This window comes from Polypterus senegalus, chromosome 2, assembly GCF_016835505.1.
Source record: "Polypterus senegalus isolate Bchr_013 chromosome 2, ASM1683550v1, whole genome shotgun sequence".
NCBI lineage: Eukaryota > Metazoa > Chordata > Cladistia > Polypteriformes > Polypteridae > Polypterus > Polypterus senegalus.
In genome coordinates, this window is record NC_053155.1 from 308,307,029 (window position 1) to 308,329,920 (window position 22,892).

The 22,892-nt window shown below is 40.8% G+C and overlaps 1 protein-coding gene across 10 annotated transcripts in view; it reads right to left on the bottom strand.

Moving 5' to 3' along the window:
- The window catches only part of mcf2la (mcf.2 cell line derived transforming sequence-like a), a 287,608-nt gene that overhangs the window by 33,590 nt on the left and 231,126 nt on the right, over window positions 1-22,892 (bottom strand). For all 10 annotated transcript variants that reach the window (XM_039745883.1, XM_039745885.1, XM_039745881.1 and 7 more), the window contains exons 8-14: window positions 18,234-18,358; window positions 13,952-14,066; window positions 11,203-11,322; window positions 10,272-10,463; window positions 6,853-7,044; window positions 4,765-4,924; window positions 633-703 (exon numbers count right to left, since the gene is read on the bottom strand). In XM_039745883.1, the coding sequence (XP_039601817.1) occupies window positions 633-703; window positions 4,765-4,924; window positions 6,853-7,044; window positions 10,272-10,463; window positions 11,203-11,322; window positions 13,952-14,066; window positions 18,234-18,358 (975 nt within the window). The remainder of the gene's footprint in view (window positions 1-632; window positions 704-4,764; window positions 4,925-6,852; window positions 7,045-10,271; window positions 10,464-11,202; window positions 11,323-13,951; window positions 14,067-18,233; window positions 18,359-22,892) is intronic.

Sequence of the window (22,892 nt, forward strand, 5' to 3'; positions counted from 1 at the left end):
TGTGGCAAGATCTAGATCTCTTGTTTTGATGTGTTTCGTGCTACACACGGTGCTCATGTTGAGTGCATGCAACCTCAAGGACCATAGGACCAAACTTTGAACTTTCCTCTATCCAGTGATGTGCAGAATGTCCTTGTGTCTGGTAGAGTTTGTTTGAAATATTTTTTTGAAATCTGCTCTTTCATTTTGCATGGCCCTGTACATCTGTTAAAGGTCTAGGTGTGCAAAACAGCAGATAATTAGGGTGAAATCTACCACTGACTGCTTCACAGCCTCATTGTGGAATTGACTCTGCTTGATTTAACAGCTGTGAGGATGTCTCACCATCTAACAGAAGAGTCACATGAGTTAGTCTGCAAAAACATTTCTAATCTTGTCTTCTTACCTTGTCACTAAATTTAAAAACAGACCACCCACAAACGGATATGTGAGAAAACGTCTAACTTCAGACGTGGTACTTGTGTGAATGAATGCAACCTCAGCTAACTGCCAGCACTTCTTGGAGATAAAATTGAAAAGTAAAATGCAACTAAGCAAAGCAGCCATATCACAAAATGGACTCATCAGCAGGCTATCAGACAAAATAAATGAAGGAAGAGCACATGGTACTCATTGTCAGCACTCAGACTTGCCTTTCGAAAGTTCGGCCTGTGTAAGGCATCATGATCTGGGCTCAAGCTGTTCTCTGAAGCTCTGCGTGACCCTGAGGTAAAAAGCAAGAAAATGTTATTTCTGAGAGGGGAAAAGAAAAAAAAAAAAGACACTTTCACTCATAGAGAGTTACAAATCACAAGCAGAAAGAACAACAGCTGCCATATTGTTATGATCAGAGTGCAGACAATTTAAATTGCCCTCTGATGGTCACTCTCTGAAGCAGTGGGTAGAGACTGCGGCATACCAGTAAAGCCTGTGAATGGTCACCGGCACCGTCAGACAGTACAAAAAAGGGGTGAGCGTGAGATACTTTGGAAACGTGAAACTGTGCTGAAAAGTCAATTCACAGTAATCAAATTGGACATACCCTGTGATATCTGGTCATGTAGTCTGACCCAGGTGACAACTGTGGTTGTTAAGTTTGATATTCCCTCCAACTAGAAGGTGTGTAATGTGACATCGGCTTAAGGAATGAAAGGGGTATGGTAATCAGAAGAAAGACTTTAGAGTATTTAAAATTCTCCAAGTAAAATATGAGTCAAGGTTTTATATATTTACTTGCTAACTTCCTTAAGAACTCGAGGAAAAATATTGTCTGGTCCAGGCTGAAGTCAAACAAATCCCCTGGGCCAGATAATATTTATCCTCAAGTTCTTAAGGAGGTTAATGAGTACATATATAAACCCTTGACACATATTTTTAGGAAGTCACAGCGCACACACCAAATTCCAAAGTAATGGATAATGACAAGTATTAAACCGCTCTATAAAAAGAGTGACCAGGCAGATCCAAGTAACTATAGGCCAGGAAGCTTAACGTGCAGCACAGGAATATTAATGTAAGTAATTATTAAAGATAAGATTGAGCAACAAACAACTGCATGGGTGCAGTTTTGGTCTCCAGGCTACAAAAAAGACATAACAGCACTAGAAAAAGTCCAGAGAAGAGCGACTAGGCTGATTGTGGGGCTACAGGGGATGAGTTATGAAGAAAGATTAAAAGAGCTGAGCCTTTACAGTTAAAGATTAAGAGGTGATGTAATGTGTAAAATTATGAAGGGAATTAGTCCAGTGGATTGAGATTGTGACTTTAAAATGAGCTTATCAAGAACCAAGGGACACATTTGGGAACTTGTTAACAGTAAATGTTGCAGAAACATTAGGAAGTTACCACAAACACACGGAATAAGCTATCAAGTAATGTGATAGACAGTAGGATTTTAGGGACCTTCAAAACTCGACTTGATGCTATATTGGAAGAATTAAGTGGTGTGGACTGTGCCGGGCAGTTTATCCCGGCCAAGTCCCCCAAGCCGCCAGATGGAGCCCTCCCTGCAGTATGGAGGTGCCCCTAAGACCAGCAGGGAGTCATGGACTATGTAGTTTTTATTCTCAGCCCTGCTGGATACCACAGGGGCCGCAAGAGGGAGCTGCAGGGAGGACCAAAGACTTATTTGTACACTATGACCCGGAAGTTCGTCATAGGAAGAGCGACGGACTTCCAGGATGAAGAAAAGTACTTTTTACCTGACCCGGAAGTGATACAAGATCACATGGACTGGGGACTGGGAACACTTCCGGGTCAGGGAATATAAAAGGACTGAGGGAACTCCCAGACGGCGAGCTGAGCTGGGTGGTAGGAGGGCAACGCGTCTGGGAGTGGAGGATTGTGATTATTATTGTTATTGTGGTTTATGAATAGTGTGGAGTGGAGGGTGCTTAGTGCACGTTGTTATAATAAAAAGAATAATTGTAGCACTTTTACCAGGTGTTTGGCGTGGTACCTGAGGGTTGAAGGGAGCACTACTGCCCCCTACTGCGACAGTGGATAGGACTGGTGAGCTTTGTTGGGCTGAATACCTGTTCTAATGCCTGTTGTTCTAATGTACACTCTCTAAATCTTATCAAACCTGCAGGCTTATTTGACATTTTACCTTGACTAAGGTTTTACTGACTAATGCTTGCAAATTGAAAGATTTTTTTTTAAATTATAAAATTTAAAATTTAAATTATAAAATTATTTATTTATTTTTTTTCATTTTTATTACTATTAAATTTAATATTGTTTCTTTGTATCAGTATATTGCTGCTGGATTATGTGAATTTCCCCTTGGGATTAATAAAGTATCTATCTATCTATCTATCTATCTATCTATCTATCTATCTATCTATCTATCTATCTATCTATCTATCTATCTATCTATCTATCTATCTATCTATCTATCTATCTATCTATCTATCTACACTGTGTGCACAATTATTAGGCAAGTTGTATTTTAGAGGATTAAGTTTAATATGGAACAAACACAGTGCTATCAGTCAATCCAAAATGTTAATAAACCTGAAACCTGAATGTTTCACAACGGAAATGTGAGTGTGAACATCATCAGGGGAATACATATGTGCACAATTATTAGGCAACTATTAGTGTGCAGATTTATTATGCAACTAAAGGAAAAATGAAAATTTTCCCATCTCACTTGTTTATTTTCATCTGTTATAGTGAGAATAATAAACAAACACCTCAAAATTTACAAATAAACATCTCTGACATTTCAAAAAATAAATCAATCAATCAATGACCAATATAGCCACCCTTCTTTCCAATAACAGTCATAAGCCTTTCCATTCATGGAGTCTGTCAGTTTCTTGATCTGTTGACGATCAGCTTTTGTGGAGCAGTGACTACAGCCTCCCAGACACTCTTCAGAGAGGTGTATTGTTTTTCTCCCCCGTAAATCTAGCGTTTAAGAAGTGCCCACAGGTTCTCGATAGGGTTTAGGTCAGATGAGGAAGGGGGGCCATGTCATTATTCCTTCATCTTTAAGGCCTTTACTGGCTGGCCACGCAGTGGAGAACTTCGATGCAAGTGATGGAGCATTGGCCTGCATAAAAATCATGGTCTTTTTCCTGTATCACTGTTTGAAGAAAGTGTCTTCGAAAAACTGGCAGTAGGTTTGGGAGTTGATTTTGAGTTCATCTTCAATGCAAAAGGTCCAACTAGCTCATCTTTAAAATACCAGCTCATACCAGTACCCCACCTCCACGTTGGAGTGGAGCTCTGTGCCCATTACTGATCCACAGGTCCATCCATCTGGTCCATCAAGAGTCACTCTCATCTCATCGGTCCATAAAACCTTTGAAAAAAATCTGTCTTCAGATATTTCTTGGCCCAGTTTTGACGTTTCAACTTATGTTTCTTGTTCAGTGGTGGTTGGGTTTTAGCCCTCCTTACCTTGGCCATGTCTTTGAGCACTGAACACCTTGTACTTCTGGGCACTCCAGGTAGGTTGCAGCTCTGGAATATGAAAGTACTGGAGGATAATGGGTTCCTGGTAGCTTCACGTTTGATTCTTCTCAAATCTTTGGCAGCTAATTTGCGTCTTTTGTTCTCAACACGTTTCTTGCGACCCTGTTGACTATTTGCAACAAAATGTTTGATGGTTCTGTGATCACACACCAATATCTTAGCAATTCCAAAAGTGCTGCATCCCTCTGAAAGACTTTTTGACTTTTCAGAGTCCGTTAAATCTCTTTTTTGGCCCATTTTGCCTGAGGAAAACTAGCTGCCTAATAATTCTGCACACCTTGATATAGGGTGTTGATCTCCTTAGGCCACACCCTTCCTCATTACACAAATACACATCACCTCACGTGCTTAAATCCAATAAGCATTCAAGTTAATACAGCTTGGAGTTGGAATATACGCATAAAAATGATGATATGGTCAAAATACTCACTTGCCTAATAATTGTGCACACAGTGTAGTGGTGAGTTCCCTCTTACTGTAAGCAGGCTTGATCCAAGCTATACTGTTTTGCTATAATGATTTCTATAATGAGTCTTCTGGGAGTGGAGCGTATTCATGACAGAGTCCTCAACTCATTTGTAAATAATATGTTCCGACATCACCTCATGTGATCAAAAGCTCCCTTTAATCAAAGGCCACACCAGCAGGAATGTCTCACTAGTGTAGTCAGTAAAATAAAATGGAAGCCAATGTTTTTTTAAAACTAGCTACTAGAGACAAATTTCATTTTGGTTTAATTTACTAGCTTTTTAAAGTATACTTTAGAATATCTCTGTGTTTCTTTCTATGTTACTAAGATACCTGGAGATAAACGAGAAGACTTGATGAAAGCCTCAGGCCTTGGAGCCACTGGCTGAACGGGACGAGCCTGTTTAATGGCCAACTTCTTCAGGCTCATCCGCCGTTTTTCAAACATTTCCTGCATTGTGTCCTGCTTCTGGAACACCTTCTGGATGCGCTCCTGCAGATTCATGAGGAAAGAAGCACAAGAATATGAGAACATTACAACTCAAAGGGCTTGCTTCTCTTGATCAAATGGACATATAGTGTCTGCTCAAGTTTCGCTTACATCTTTAGAGCTCTATTTTTTAATTAATTTCACTAATTTGTATTTGTAGAAGGGTACAAAAACTGATTTATGCAAAAATAAAACACTGAATTCAATCTTATCTATTGGGACTATGCAAAGTGGGGCTTAACTCACTTGCATTGGGACAATTGGGTTGATGGAGTAAGGGTTGGAGAGAAAGAGAACAATCCTACTTCTATTTTATCCATTATATCCCAATAACCGTTAGTGACAACATAACAATACACTTCATAGATTTCACATTATTGCCAAGTTTTACAGTTATGTCAAACTTATACGTACAATGTACTACCTTAACCTAAGACTACAAAATGTCAACAAAAGTTGAAAGGAAATATTTCAATGACCAAATAATGAACTTTGAGAACTTGAATGTTAAGGGTTTCAATCATGAAATAAAGAGAAAGAAAGTACTCTTGCGCTTAAGTCTAAATGCCATGATAGTATTTTTACAGGAGTCTCACTTATTAAGCAAGGATCAGCTTTGATTGCAATGACAGTGGTCTGGACACATTTTTCACACTAGCTATATAAAGAAAACTGGGGAGTGGGAATCTTAATACACAGAACTATCCCATTTGTAGTGTCAGATGCAAAACCTATCCATCCATCCATTATCCAACCCACTATATCCTAACTACAGGGTCACGGGGGTCTGCTGGAGCCAATCCGAGCCAACACAGGGCACAAGGCAGGAAACAAACCCCGGGCAGGGTGCCAGCTGCAATATCTAGGGCCTATGATTTCCGTGATGCAAAATATAACTTACACAGCTCTTACTGAAGTGTGCTCCTTTACAAAGGTTGAAACTGAACGAATATACAGAATACATAACTTGATCATATTTAGATGGGTTTCTCAAAGAGTTTTGAGCCTAAATCTGAAATGTTTTTTCTACAGTGCTGGTTTTGTTAGCTCTTGTAACTACACATTTTTATCACTGGCGGTTTATACTGCATATTTCACTTTTGTGAACCAAGTCAGCATGTATATTGAAAACCGCAAAATCAAGTGTCAGAGACACACGGGAGGGGTAGGCATCACTGCTGCAGATTCTAGATGTCAACTCTATTAAAAATTTGTAAATGGACTAAAAAAGGCTGCACACTCACAATCTCTATGCAAACTGACAACGCTTTGGCAGTCCTGCAAAGAAGAATGCAGAAAAATGACAGTGTGCAGACTTTGAAAGCTGATAGAGAAAGTGACCTGTAAAGGCAGATTCAAGGCTGTCATGGCTGCCAACTACTAAATACGGATACTTATTTAATATTAACTAAATACTTATTTTGTGTTTTATATTTGTAATTAATTTAGATCACTGTTAGCCCTGCAAGGACCTCCAACCTACAGGGTAAACCTTGGATTGGCACTCCAGCCACTGTAAAAATCCTCACACTCTTCTGGTGTTGAGGTGTCACCTGATGCACGGCTGCACTCAGATCTCAATTCGGGTGGTTTGTCGTGTGGTGGGAGCAGCAACGTGCTGTAATAAGCGCATACTCCCAACCTCTTGACCACTGTGCAAAGATCTGTTTTCATTTTTTATAGTGTCCTTCTGTGGATCAGTGTCACAAAGCCAAATCAAATCCACTGTAATTCAGTGTTGTGTAACAATGCATATGTAAACGTCCAAGGGGGTGAATACTTTGTTATAGACATTGCATTATTGGTTTAGGTAAATCAATAATACTATGCATGTCGCTTCACAGAATTCAGTTTGAGAGTTATATGTGTTTTACTAGGCATTCCTTAGGATTTACTTCCTTGGTAAAGAGTAGAAATCAAAGTTTACTCACCTTGAATTCATCATTCAGTATGCTGACATAATCCTTAGAAAGCAATCCCATGTCATCTAGCCTCTGGCCTAAAGCAGTCTCCAAAAACCTCTCAATCTCCTGTAAGGCGGACTCGGCGCCTTCTTGAGACTGAAATTTGTCCACAGGTTGTGAGGCTAACAGATAGATGCCTTCATCACACCACTGGGCAGCCTGGAGTTTCACAGAGAGAAGCATCATTGCATTAAAAGTGTGACCAAGTCTTTTCTTGTCAAATGATAGTACTCTAGAAACAGTTAAAATGAGCAGGAGATTTTAAAAATGATTGCAGTCTACAACAAGAGTGCATTTGATTGATTTTCGGGGTATGACAGGCATTTTCTAAATTTAGTTATGAATGAACTATGTAAGAGCCAATCTTAGAAAGTTGTTTGATGTTAGATTCATATAGTGTTTGCCTAATTTCTATACACCATCAGTTCCTTATAGCTACCTAGAGTCTGGCATAGCCTTTTACCCCCTGTAAGTTAACATGAGATAGAACTTCTTAGCTGTATCTGTAAAACAGAGTGTTAATTAAGCCAATTAGGAAGCAGCTGACTGTTAGCATGGACTGTTTTATTAGAATAATCTGGACAAAAACTGGCCATTCAGCCCAAAACAGTTCGCCTGTCCTATCCACTTATTTCTTCCAAAATAAATATCAAGTTGAGTTTTGAAAGTATTATTAAAAATGCATCTGATGTGCCATATATTGGAATGACAGAGACACAGCAACTGGACAGGCACATAGACACTTAACCATTTATTAAGGTGGATGGATCTTATTCTCACATACTTGCATTCCTGTATTCTTAATTTGAGATTTTAAATAACTTTACATTGAGTGAATCATCTAAACTCAATCCTTTTTTTTTTTTAAAAAGGAGGATAAAATGATTAAAAAAATATTCCAATGAAAAAGATTAACAAGCATTGCCATTTTATTCTCCTTACATGTGCAACAGATACAACACTATATATATTTTATACACGGTATATAAATAAGGAAAGTATTACGACTGGGGGGAAATTTTAGCTTTAAATTTTCAGTAGATTTACAATTTTTGCATCCCTAAACATTAGAAGATTAGAACACTCTAGACAAGAACAGGCCTTTCAGCCCAACAAAGCTCGCCAGTCCTATCCACTTAGCTCTTCCAAAATAACATCAAGTCGAATTTTGAAAGTCCCTAAAGCCCTACTGTCTACCACACTGCTTGGTTGCTTATTCCAAGATACTATCGTTCTTTCTCTAAAGAAAAACGTCCTGTTTGTGCAAAATTTACCCTTGATAAGTTTCCAACTGTGTCGCCATGTTTTTATTGAACTCATTTTAAAATAACAGTCTTGATCCACTGTACTAATTCCCTTCATCATTTTAAACACTTCAATCATGTCACCTCTTAATCTTCTTTTTCTTAAACTGTAAAGGCTCAGCTCTTTTAATCTTTCCTCATAACTCATCCCCTGTAGCCCTGAATCAGCCTAGTCGCTCTTCTCTGGACCTTCTCTAGTGCTGCTATGTCTTTTTTGTAGCCTGGAGACCAAAACTGCATACAGGACTCCGGATGAGGCCTCACAAGTATGTTATAAAGCTTGAGCAGAACCTCCTGTGACTTGTACTCCACACATCAAGGCGCTATATAACATGACATTCTGTTAGCTTTCTTAATGGCTTCTGAACACTGTCGGGAAGTCGATAGCTTAGAGTCCACTATGACTCCTAAATCCTTCTCATAAGGTGTACTCTTGATTTTCCGACCACCCAATGTGTATTTAAACCTAACATTTTTACTTCCTATGTGTAATACTTTACATTTACTGACATTAAATTTCATCTGCCACAAATCTGCCCAAGCCTGAATGCTATTCAAGTACTTCTGTGATGATATAACGGATTCCAAATTATCTGCTAATCCACCTATTTTGGTATCATCTGCAAATTTAACCAGCTTGTTACTTATATTCCTATCTAAATCATTTATATATATTAAAAATATTAGCGGCCCCAGCACCGACCCCTGTGGAACACCACTCTTAACATCGGCCAGTTCTGATGAGGTTCCTGGCACCATCACTCTGTGCTTCCTGTGTCTGAGCCAATTCTGCACCCATCTAAAAACATCACCCTGAACTGCCACTTCTTTTAGTTTGATGCCCAACCTCTCATGTGGCACCTTATCAAATGCTTTCTGTGCATGCTTTCAAACAGGAGATGGCAAACAGTTTTCTGACCGTGTTAACCATTTTGAAATGAACGTGCGCTTTAATGTGCATAATACAACTGTATGACCAAACTGTGGAAAATGAAACAAGATATATAAGCCTTAACTATAACTTTTCTTAAACAAGACCTTTTCTTTAATATCATTTTTTTCTCTATTTTGTGTGAACTGTTTTGTGTTGAAATTTAACTAAAATTTTTAAACCAAACATATTTTGTCTGTGGAATTAACACACTTCACACTTTTGCTTGAATTATCCTATGAAGTAAAAGCTGCAGAACTTTGGTAATTTTGGATAAACACAGCTACAAACTGTCAGAAGCATGTGTTGCCACTTTAAACAGTTGCTCTGTTCTCGGATGTTTCGTTTTGCCGATGTGCTCGCCTCGCTTGTGTATTAGCGGCTAAGCAAGTTTCTCTCTACTAAGAGGTTTCGTTTTGCAGATGTTTGTTCCTCGCTTGTGTATTAGAGGCTAAGTGAGTTTCTCTCTCCTAGGATGCTTCATTTTGTGGACGTGGTCACCCCCCTTGTCTATCAGCGGGTAAGTGAGTTTCTCTCTATTCGGTCGTTTCGTTTTGCCGATGTGCTCGCCTCGCTTGTGTATTAGCGGCTAAGCAAGTTGCTCTGTTCTCTGAGGTTTCGTTTTGCTGATGTGCTCGCCTCACTTGTGTATTAGTGGCTAAATGAGTTTTTCTCTCCTCTGAGGTTTCATTTTGTGGATGTTCCCGCCCCCCTTGTCTATCAGCAGCTAAGCGAGTTTCTCTCTCTTCGGAGCTCATCGTTTTGCAGATATCCTTGCCTCGCTTGTGCATTAGCGGCTTAGCAAGTTTGTCTTTTGTCGGAGGTTCCACTTTGGCGACAGAGTCGCTTTCTTTGAGTTTCATGTTGTAGCCTCGCACTTCTGGGCCGGACGGACAGACAGACAAACTTCTACACGTAGACATTTATATATAAGATACTCATTAATCTGTATCTCTAACTGTCTCAAAGAATCACTGTAAGATTCATGCTGTGCTGATGCAACACTACATACCAATTTCTGTATTTATTATGTGCATTCAATAGTTGTTATGACATAATAAAAAAACAAGCCTGACAAGCTAACTGCCAAGAGGCTTAAAATAAACTACCAATGTGCAGCCAAGCTGAAATGAAATGCATAGCAGACCCACCCTTTCCAGTGACTGATGCAGCTCCAGTGACTTATGAAGTTGTGCTTTCTTTGTTTGTAAACAGGCAGCCAAATCCTCTGTCAAAAGTCGGAGTTCATTACATTTGGGGGAAATAGAATCCACTGCATAATGATTGTCCCTGATAAGCTTGTCCCCCTCAGATGCAAGGTCCTTTGCTCTGTCTAGAAGTTCCTGTTAAACAAATGCAGGCCATTTGACATTTTCGCCGCACAGTATTAGTTATTCAAACAGCTATTAAACACTTAAAACAAATTCTATTATACATGCAAAGGAAAAACAACTGCACAACAAGAAAGAATAATCCAATAAAGCCCTCTCCTTCTAAAAAAGACACCCATCACTCTTAAATACACTGGTTCTTTACTGGGTTGTGTAGTTCCTCGTAGTATTATTTATTCAACACACACACCCTTTCATTCTGGGATGGGTTATTTGCATATGAAGTTGGTTCTTTGTGTTTTGAAAAGCTTCCTTATATGTAGAATGAAATCTTTAATGTATGGTATCCTAAATAGCAGGAAACTAACATGATTAAGAAAACCTTAGCATGTGTTATTGTAGGCACTAATCTCGACCTCTTGGTATTTCACTAATCTGTTACCATCTAGCCATGATTATTTTCTGTATGGAGACTGTTATGGATCTAAATAAAGAAAGATTCTTTCTGGAACCTTCATGTGAAGGGGTCTTTTGGGAACCCAAAATGGTTCCCCCATGGCATCGCTCTGAAGAACCTTTCTGGCACCCTTTATTTTTAAGAGCCTTCTGTGCTGTGACATAATGCTGACAAAGACTTTATTCCTCTTCCACACATTCCCAAAAGAAAAAGCATTACTAAAAATTATATAACGGCAAATAGAGTAAAGACCTGAACCAGTCATAACATGAATGAGATCTCAGTTTTTCTTACACAGGTTTTCTCCTCATGGCTGGTGAGCTCCCGCAGAAGGTACTCCACATGTGCTGAGGTGTTTCCAAAGTCTGAGGATGATGACAGTCGCTCAGATTCCAAATCCAAGGATGCCTTTACCTGAAAACAGAAACATCACATGCAGAAGGTAGCTAAGAAGGATTGATAAGAGGACTGAACTTTACTGAAGGCACTTTTTACACATGTACGTTGATGATGTGCGTCCAGGATGAACTTTGCACTCTGTAAACTAGTGCTCAAAGTGTGAATGAGAAATTTCTGAGACCCCGACAACAACCCAACTGCGCTGTGCCTGAATGAGGATTGACAATATATTCAGATTTCTGAGACCCCGACAACAACCCAACTGCGCTGTGTGCCATCACAGTCCAACTTCAAGTTCACAGGCTTCCTGCGTAATATGTCTGTCGGCAGCTAGTTGATGTGGGGAACATTTAAAACTGGTCCCCGACCTGGCCGTAGGCTCACTTTCAGTTTTCTGTCTGAGGAAGGCTATCTGTTCTTTTAATCAGAAGAAGTGAGCTTGTGGACGATGATGTCAACATCAATGCGTGTTTGCTGTGTTTGTGTGTGCTGAAATGACAGCTCCCATTTAGATAAATGCTTTGATCATATTCCTGTCTCGACAACAATAAAGATTTTTTTTTTTTTTCGGAAACCTCAACTCACCGGCTCTTCTCTTGTGTAAGTCTGTGACCCACATATTACAATATATATATACAGTACTGGCAAAAGTATTGGGACCCCTGCCTTTACACACACATGAACTTTAATGACATCCCATTCTTAATACATAGGCTTTAATATGGAGTTGGCCCACCCTTAGCAGCTCTAACACCTTCAGCTCTTCGGGTGTAGGAGTGTGTTGATGGGGATTTGTGACCAGGAGAGCATTTGTGAGGTCAGGCACTGATGTTGGAGTAGAAGCCCTGGCTCGCTCGCACTCTCCGCTCAAATTCATCCCAGAGGTGTTCTGTCAGGTTGAGGTCAGGGCTCTGTGAAGGCCAGTCAAGTTCCTCCACACCAAACTCGCTCCTCCATTTCTTTATAGACCTTGTTTTATGTATTTGTGCACAGTCATGTTGGAATAGGAAGGGGCCATCCGCAAAGTTGGGAGCATGAAACTGTCCAAAATGGCTTTGTAAGTTGACTCATTAAGAGTTCCTTTCACTGGAACTAAGGGGCAACCCCAGAAAAACAACCCCACACCATAATCCCCCCCTCCACCAAACTTTACATTTGGCACAATGCAGTCAGGCAAGTCCCGTTCTCCTGGCAACCGGCAGACCCAGACTCATCCATCGGATTGTGTGATTCGTCACTCCAGAGGACACGTCTGCACTGCTCTTGAGTCCAGTGGCAGGCGGTGGGCTTTACACCACTGCATCCGAGGCTTTGCATTGCACTTGGTGATATCAGGCTTGGCTGCAGCTGATCGGCCATAGCTACCCATTCCATGAAGCTCTCTCTCTCTACGCTGCACTGTTCTTGAGCTTCTGGAGGTCTGTAGCTATCAACTCTGCAGAAAGTTGGCGACTTCTGCACACCTCAGCATGCGCTGTCCCCGCTCTGTGATTTGACGTGGCCTTCCACTTTGTGGCTGAGTTGCTGTTGTTCCCAATTGCTTCCACTTTGTTAATAATACCACTAACAGTTGACCGTGGAATATTTGGTAACGAGGAAATTTCACTAATGGACTTATGGCACAGGTGGCATCCTATCACAGTACCAGGCTTGAATTCACTGAGCTCCTGAGAGCGACCCATTCTTTCACCAATGTTTGTTAGAGGCCACCTCCATGCTGAGGTGCTTGAGTTTATACACTTGTGGCCATGGAAGTGACTGGAACACCTGAATTCAATGATTTGGAGGGGGGTCCCGATACTGTTGGCAATATAGTGTGTGTTTGTGTGTGTGTGTGTGTATATATATATAATTTTTAATAATGTACTTTATTAGTCCCTGAGGGAAAATGGTCTTTTCACAGATTAGACGGCAGGTTCAGCCATTGCACATCACCTCTGGAGCAGTTTTCAGGTTAAGGGCCTTGCTTAAAGGTCTTATGGAGTAGGATCCCTTCTGGCAGTAATAGGATTTGAACCGACAACCTTTCAGATATGCAGTATGTTAAATACGTTCCATGTGAAACTGTCATGACTATGGCAACCAGGTAAGCTGAATAACAAAGGATACCAAGCTCTCAATCACAGTTTTAATTGCTTACAATCACGTAGTGTAGCAATTAGCAAACAATACTGTGAGTAGCTTAACTCTGAGCGGACTGGTTCCTTCCATAGTCAAAGCAGCCCTCTGAGAACAGGAGTGTTGGGCTGTCTCTCAATGTATGAACTCAACTAAAAAGAAAATTTAGTTAACTGCAAAATGTAAAAACCCAACTTAAATCCAGCACACTGTGGCAGAATTTGAAGAAAGAAGTTCACAAACTTGCGTTCCCCTAAACATGCCCAACAAAGTTACCAACAAGAAAGTATCCAGCAGAACCTTCACACTCAGAAAGATCCAATTGCAAAGCTGCGGGAAAGTTTTTATTTTTATGCTAATTTCAGAGTTTGAAAGGCCTAAGTTGGCACCAATCCTCCCACAAAGACATCCCACGTGGCACAGGGCCAGACATATCACCCCATTTAACTGAAAAGCAGCAACAATTCAGCTGCTGCTGCTGCTGCTTTCATCGTTCTCATCCATTGAACTTATTTTCTTGCCTCACCTCTCGGAAGTCCTGCTCAAAGTAGCGAAGCTGCAGGCACTGCTCAAGCTTAAGATGATGCCGGTCCCAGAACTCATCAAAAGCGGCTTCTGTCTCATTCAGCTGACCCTGCAACCTGCAATCAGAAGAAAGCAATGTGAAGGGCCTGAAAACAAGTTAGCTGTATAACCATTGCAGCTGCATAAAACGTCACCGACTTGGCACTCAGATTTGCTCAAGCATCTGAATATCAGTTTGACCAGTAAAAAGAAATCAATATCTGTCAGCATTGAACGGCTTTCAAAATAAGTACAACATTCTCCTGTTTGAAGAACCCATCTGATCAAACTACAACACCAGAATAAGGCATTTGTCATAAAAACTGGTTAAAATAGTGGAGTACACAACGTAAGAGACAACATCACAGAGCAGAGCAAATGTGTGGGTGCACCAGCTTACAGAACACATGAGGATGTGTGAAGAGCTGAATTTGCAATTATCTCACGCCAAAGAAAGCTTACTAGCCAAGGTACAAACAGGACCAGGGCCATTTTTTTCTAACTCTTGTGTTGGTTTTCTTTAAAACTTTCTATATTATGCATGTAAGAGACGAGATTTTGCCCCCTGGCTTTGCATGCTGTTCACTTATGTTCTGAATGAGAACTACTTGTCTTTAAATACAGATAAAACAGAGATGTTAATTGTTGAGGGAATGACGCTGATCACAGCAATATTTTGTCGTCATTTAACTCAGTTGGAATCCCAATTAATTTTACTGAATCAGCCCGCAATCTAGGAGTTATCTTTGACTCTAGCATGTCATTTAAAGCGCATATTACAAAGTCGTCCAAAACCTGTTTTTTCCATCTTAAAAATATTAGGAAATTAAGGCGCTTTCTAAATAAACAGGATTGTGAGAAATTAATTCATGCATTTATCTCTAGTAGGATTGACTACTGCAATGCGGTGTTCACTGGCTGTTCAAACTGTTCTCTATACAGCCTCCAGTTAATCCAAAATGCCGCTGCAAGAATTATTACAAGAACAAGAAAATATGAACACATAACCCCAGTTCTTAAATCTTTACACTGGCTCCCAGTTAAGTTCAGGGCAGATTTCAAAATCCTCCTTTTAACATATAAAGCATTAAATGGCCAAGGTCCGCTTACTTGTCTGAACTTATCATGACTTACAAACCTGAGCACATTAAGATCTCAAGATGCCGGTCTGCTTAGGATTCCAAGGATTAATAAAATAACAGTGGGAGGTCGAGCTTTTAGTTACAGGGCCCCTAAACTGTGGAATGGTCTTCCTGCTTCCATAAGAGATGCCCCTCGGTCTCAGCCTTTAAATCCCGGCTGAAGACTCACTACTTCAGTTTAGCATATCCTGACTAGAGCTGCTGATTAACTGTACATACTGCATCTCTGTTGTTAGTCATTAGCACTATAACATAAGTAACATGATAATTATATTTGAATACTAACCCTCACCTATTCTGTTTCTTTTCTCGGTACCCAAATGTGGCCATTGGTGCCACGGCCCACCTGCCAAGTTGTTTGCCTGCCTAAGGTAAAGTCATCCCTGATGGAGGATCACAGGAATCATGGGAAAGAGGGTCCTTTCATCGGAGCAATGTTTCAGCCGTGGCATGGCCAAATGGAGATGCAGCTAGATGGATGAGGTCTCCAGGACTCTAAAAATATCCAAACCTAATTATGTCATATCATCTACTGTTAAACCGTATTCTAAAATTTTATTATTATGCTGTATTAAGGAATTGTTCTGTTCTGTATATTGTATTGTATTGACCCCCTACTTTTGACACCCACTGCACGCCCAACCTACCTGGAAAGGGTTCTCTCTTTGAACTGCCTTTCCCGAGGTTTCTTCCATTTTTCCCTACAAGGTTTTTATTGGGAGTTTTTCCTTGTCTTCTCAGAGAGTCAAGGCTGGGGGGCTGTCAAAAGGCAGGGCCTGTTAAAGCCCATTGCGGCACTTCCTGTGTGATTTTGGGCTATACAAAAATAAACTGTATTGTATTGTATTGTATTATGTTCACCTCCTTTGTACACCAATAGAAAGCAGGGACTGAAATGCTAAAAGCAAATCCAAAAAAAGGGAAATTGTGGCCATGCCACTAATCAATAAAACGCTTCTATTCCTAACTAACGTAATGACGCCGCCTGCTAATTGACAGCCCGCCACCACCATCTGCATCTCTTTTGAACAGGCTGCTGTATTCTGCAGTGTATCTGAAGTGTCATGATTTTCTATCTTTAGTCCTGGAAGCTGAATTTGTATTGGAGATGTCATGTGGCTAAATATTGCAGACGTCAGCTACTGAATGTGAACCAATGTTTGAGAAAACACATGACAAAGCACTACAGGATAACGATACTGGATTGTCAGGGGCCATCAGAACTATTCACACAGGTAGTGCAGTCGTAGTGCTTCTGCTCGCACTAAGGGGATCATGGGTCCTCACTGCAAAGAAGGCACTTTGAGTAGTGAGAAAAACGATAAATGAAAGCGAATTATTATTATTACAGTAAATCTCTATTCATCTGAAAAAAAAAAAAAACTGCTGTGGAGGAAGACTAAGCCATAATTAAAAGCTTAAAAAGTTCACAGTTAGAAATGTGCAGTAATTAAATTGAAAAGAGAGTCTGGACTACAGCCTGGAAAGCAAAGCTGCCTGATAGAAAAAGAAACAATAATAATCTCTGAAAAAGAGAACATATGGCTCAGCCTACAAATATGGATGAGTCAGGTGAAAGAACGCCGAGATATTTGATACGATTATGTAACAGTAAATACATAGAGTGCCCTCCATAATGTATGGGAGAAAGACTCATTTTCCTTTGATTTCCCCATTTGCTTCACAGTTAAAAATTACAAATCAAACAATTTAGGCGTGATTAAAGTGACTGTTGCAGAATTTCATTCAAAGGCACTGCATATATTTCTTCACGCCATGTAGAAATGACAACACTTTTTATACATTGTCCCCTTATCTCAGGGCATCATGATGTTTAAAACAATTGGCGTCAAAGGGTTTTTTTATTGCTTCATTAGAACAGGCATAAGATACCCCGACTTGCTTCTATCTACAGACTATCTTTGGAGTCTGTAGTTGTTCAACATAAGGACAAGAGCAGTGCTGATGAAAGTCAAAGAAACCGTTATAAGGCTGAAAAACAAGAATATAACAATTTGAGACATCAGTGAAACCTTAGGATGACCAAAATCAACTGCAATATAATAGAGAAGAAAGAACACACAGGTGAGCTTAGTGATCTCAAAGGGACTGGTAGGCCAAGGAAGACCTCCACTGCTGATGACAGAAGAATCCTCACTATGGTAAAAAAAAAAAAAGCCCCCAGTTTCTGTCTGACAGATCAGAAACGGTCTTCAGATGTGTGTGTGTGTGTGTCAGAGACGACTATCTGCAGAAGACTTCATGAATAGAAACACAGAGGGCGCACTGCAAGATGCAAACTAATAGTCACAATGGTGTGAGTACAGTTTGTGAAAAAGGACTCAAAAGAGCATGAAGAATTTTGGGAAAAGGTCTTGTGGACAGACAAGACAAAGTTGAACCTGAGCAAAAGTGTGGAGATGAAAAGGAACTGCTCAAGATCCAAAGCAGACCACCTCATCTGTTAAACATGGTGGTGTGGGTGTTATGGCTTGGGCATGTATGGCTGCCACAGGTCCTGGTACATTTCTCTTCATTGATCATGGAACTGTTGATGGCAGTGGCACAATGAATTCTGAGGTGTCTGGAAAAATCTGATCTGCTCAAGTTCCAGTAAATTCTCCAAACTCAATTAACGGCGCTTCATCACACAACATGATCCAAAAATACTGCTAAGGCAACACAAAAATTGCTACAAAATGGAAAATTCTTGACTGGCCAAGTCAGTCACCCAATTTAAATCCAATTGAGCAGGGTTTTTGTATGTTAAAAAATCTTCTATTTCTTTTACGCCTTTTCAGAAAACAACCATGTGATGTGAATTGTATGCCAAGTGTTACTGATATTTCTTTTAAAGGCCTCATAAAGTCCAGTTGCCAATGTCTAACAAAGTGCAAAGGCAGGCTGTATCCACATTTATTAAATAGACTGTATACCCTCCTGCTGGAAGAAACTGTATAGTAATATGTACCTGAGCTGGGGGTTGAGGAATGGGTGGGGGATTTTGGTTTCATATTGTTGTTCCAAAAAGGTTTTCTTTATTAAAAAACCAAAAGCGTGATACCTGCTTACCGACTATTTCACAGGAATGACTTCTCTCACCTCTGAACTGTGTTCAGGTTTTCAACTTCATCTTGATTGAGCTTGTAATCAGGGTCCTTGTCGAGCGGCTCATTGATGTTCTTGAGCAGTTCGTGGCCTTGACCCAAAGCCATCCTCAGGTCAGTCTTGAAAACAGTGAAGCCAAAGCACACAGGAGTTAGACACCCAGGAATTCACACAAGCATCCAATGGTTTTTAAACAATAAAAATCAGGTGGAACCGTTCATCTTCTATGCATTCTTCTGTTCCAATACAGTGCTGACTCCATGTTATTCACCAAAGGTGGTGAATGTAAATATATGTTTTATATCTTGTTTTGCTGAATATAGTGCAATTGACATTTATGACACAGATAACATTATAAAAGAATTACAAAACTAGTTTCTAGTGATGCTTGGCACCAAAATAAATTTTCAAGCTCCCTCTTCAAAACCTGGGTGGCACTAAGTAACCTACCAGTTTTTACATTCAAGAACTATGGGGACTTGTGTTTTTAGAGTCTCTTATGTGTCTTCAACCGAAGCTAACAGGACGAACTCCAGCCCTTCCACAACCTTGACTTGGATTAAGCGGGGTTCAGAATTTTATTTGTGAAAAGATTTAACTTGACAAATAAAAAAAGCAACATTCAAATGTGTCTACTTTAGGCTGTCAGCGTCACCCACTTATGGTCAAGGAATTCAACAGTAAAACACGAAAGCCGCCAGCTTAGCCCTCGCCAGTGACTCAAAACACGACCCTAAAAGAAGAACAGAACGTGTCAGTGCTCCAACTTTCATAATTTGGGAACAACTGAAATGTGACTGGTTTAGACACAAGTGTCAGGTTACATTCATACTATCAATTTACTGTTAATATAAGTGGTGTGCTGGCGCCTTGCCCAGGGTTTGTTTCCTGCCTTGCGCCCTGTGTTGGCTGGGATTGGCTCCAGCAGACCCCCGTGACCCTGTAGTTAGGATATAGTGGGTTGGATAATGGATGGATGGATAAGTGGTGTAACAGATGGCTGGGGCCTTTGCCCGGCCGGGATGCCTTTATGGAAGGAACAGGAGAGAGACGATACCTCCCCTGGTACATGAGAGGGCAGCCCCCCGGTTTGTATTGGGGCCACGGAATTGGAGCTTGGAAGCTCAACCCTGCTGGGGATTGTGGCCGCCGCCAGGGGGCGCCTGGACAATTATATAGATAGATAGATAGATAGATACTTTATTAATCCCAAGGGGAAATTCACATACCCCAGCAGAAGCAAACTGATAAAAAACAATATTAAATTAAAGAGTGATAACAATGCAGGTATAACAGACAATAACTTTGTATAATGTTAATGTTTACCCCCTTGGGTGGAATTGAAGAGTCGCATAGTGTGGGGTCTCCTCAGTCTGTCAGTGGAGCAGGTCGGTGACAGCAGTCTGTCTGTCGCTGAAGCTGCTCCTCTGTCTGGAGATGATCCTGTTCAATGGATGCAGTGGATTCTCCATGATTAACAGGAGCCTGCTCAGCGCCCGTCGCTCTGCCACGGATGTCAAACTGTCCAGCTCCATGCCTACAATAGAGCCTGTCTTCCTCACCAGTTTGTCCAGGCGTGAGGCGTCCCTCTTTTTTATGCTGCCTCCCAGCACACCACCGTGTAGAAGAGGGCGTTCGCCACAACCGTCTGATAGAACATCGGCAGCATCTTATTACAGATGTTGAAGGATGCCAGCCTTCTAAGGAAGTGTGTATATATATATATATATATATATATATATATATATATATATATATATATATATATATATATATATAATTATGAAGCCCTATATGGCAGCACTTCCGCCACACTCAGAAGTGCTGCCAGAAGAAGATCCGGGAACACCTGGAGTACTTCCAGGTGCCCATGCAGCACTTCCGCCACACTCGAGAGTGCTGCCGGAAGCTAATGGGAGTGCAGCTGGAGCACTTCCGGGTTTAATATAAAAGAGGCCGCCTCACTCAATTCCTAGAGGACAGAGCTTGCGAGGAGAGGAGAGGAGGCAGCAAAAGAGAAGTAAGAAAGAGAAAAGGACTGAGCATTACTTGTTGGAGAATTGTGGGCATTGTGTGCTGCGAAAAGAAAAGAAAAAGAAATAAAAAGTGTGTGCTTTTGGACTTGTGTCACAGTGCCTGTCTGTGTTGGGGCTGATTTACCAAAGTTGTTAAACCTGTCATTTCTAGGTGTTTGGTACACTGAAAGGGATCTGAATGTTGCAGCTGTGCTCCTGAATCTAATAATATTACTAACATGATTGATCATAATGGGTGGAAGGAATCTGAAGTCCTTACAGTGGTATGCAAAAGTTCAGGCACATTTTTTTGCCCAGTACTTAGTAAGACCCCTTTTGGCAAGCATCACTGCTTGCAAACGCTTTTTGTAGCCAGCTAAGAGTCTTTCAGTACTTACTTGGGGTATTTTCCAACATAGCTTCTAGTTCTGCAAGATGCTTGGGTCGTCTTGCATTGCACTGCTCTTTTGAGGTCTAGCCACAGATTTTCAATGATGTTTATGTCAGGGGACTGTGAGGGCCATGGCAAAACGATTAGCTTGCGCCTCTTGAGCCATTCCATTGTAGATTTTGAGGTGTGTTTCAGATTGTTATCTTGTTGTTGGACCCATCCTCATTTTAACTTCAACGTTTTTAAAGATGGTGTGATGTTTGCTTCCAGAATTTGCTGGTATTTTTCTGAATCCATTCTTCCCTCTACCAATGCCACTGGCTGCAACATAAGCCCAAAGCCTGATCGATCCACTGACATGTTAATAGTTGGAGACGTGTTCTTTTCCTGGAATTTGGTACCATTTTTTCTCCAAAACATACCTTTGCACACTGTGAACAAAAGGTTCTATTTTAACTTCATCAGTCCACAGGACTCATTTCCAAAATGCATGAGGCATTTTTTTAGATGTTCATCTGCAAACGTCAGGCACTGAATTTCGTAGCTAGGATGCAGGAAATGTTTTCTTCTGCTCACTCTACCAGGTCATATCTGTTGAGGGGCCACTGCACAGTAGAACAGTGCACCACCACTCCAGAGTCTGCTAAATCTTCCTGAATGTCTTTAGCAGTCAAATGGGGGTTTTTATTTGCATTTCTAGCAATCCAATGTGCAATCCGAGGTCTTCCAAACCTCAACTTGACCTTCACCATCTCTATTAACTGCCATTTCTTAATAACATTACAAACTTGGGAAACAACTACAGTACCTGAAAACGCTTTGCTATCTTCCTGTAGCCTTCTCATGCTTTGTGAGCATCAATTCGAGTTCTGCTACTTAGAGGAGCCCATGCCTGCTGATTGTTGGGACAAGGTTTCAGAATTTATACAGCTTTGTAATGTGCATCACATGGGGTTTCCTAAAGATAAATGTGAATAAGCCTGGCCCTAACAAGCTAATGCGGGTCTGAGACCACATTAGGAAAAGTTATCTGGGACCTCAAATATCTTGGGGTGCCCAAACCTTTGCATGGTGCTCCTTTCCTTTTTTCCACTGTACAATGTGTCACACACGTGCGAGTAAGAGGCAGCAGCTGGGTGCACTAACTGTCTTTCTCAGTTCCCAGCAGACCTTCCCAGAGAAATCCTGCCAGGTTCTGGCACCTCAGAAGACGTCACTTCCGGTTCCAGGGCCTTCTATGACGTCACATCCGGTGTGGAAGATGTCACTTCCGGGTCTGGGCCCTTTGATAACGTCATTTCCGGGTCTGTGGCCTTCGATGACGTCAACTTCGGTTCTGGGGCCTTTGATGACATCACATCTGGTGCAGAAGATGTCACTTCCGGGTCTGGGGGTGATGAGGGGGAGGTGGCCCTTTTAATGATGTCACTTCGGGGTCTGGGGTCCTTTTGATGATGTCACTTCCGGGTCCAGGGCCTTTTGATGACGTCACTTCCCATATGGGCCATTAAAGCCGCCATCTTAACATCAATGAGTCAGTTCTATCTTGGACTCAGTTGAAGGAACAACTCTGTTCTACTCTAAAAGCCCTTTGCAGCCAGGGAAATTCTATGGGTGGCTGCCCCAAACCTTTTTCACGATGTCTGGTCTCAGTTATGATCACAAATGGTACAAAACAAAAACAATACACTAATCTAGTATAAAATGTTGAAAAGAAAATGTTGTCACCTTTATGCCTTTTGCTGACCAGTTCATCTTGTGCTCAATTAACTATTCACAGTAACAGACATTTTGGGAATGGGTGCCCAAACTTTTGCACGACACTTTATGTATCCATCTGCATGGACTTTGAGCTTGTGGCTCTCCTGTCATTTAAATCCATTTGAGTCTCCTAATTACTGCATCATATTTTCGGCAGATGACTGTTCATTTGTTCATTTCAATAAATTGTCCACTTCAATTTGAAAATATCCAAATACAAATCACCACAGAGAAATACAAAAACTTGACTTTACACAATGCTATTAGTTCAGTTCCACTGTGGTTAAAACAATTCCGTTTTTATTGCCCAAGGTGAGGTTTTGTCAGCCTTGTAAGGAAGCAATTACTGTACACATCTGCTTTGGACCTCCTCATGTATAAAGTACAATAAACTTGTCAATAAATTATTGACACTGAAAATCTTTTATGATATCAGTCTGATTGTGTTGACATCACTAAGAAAGACGTTAGGGCAGGAGCACATTG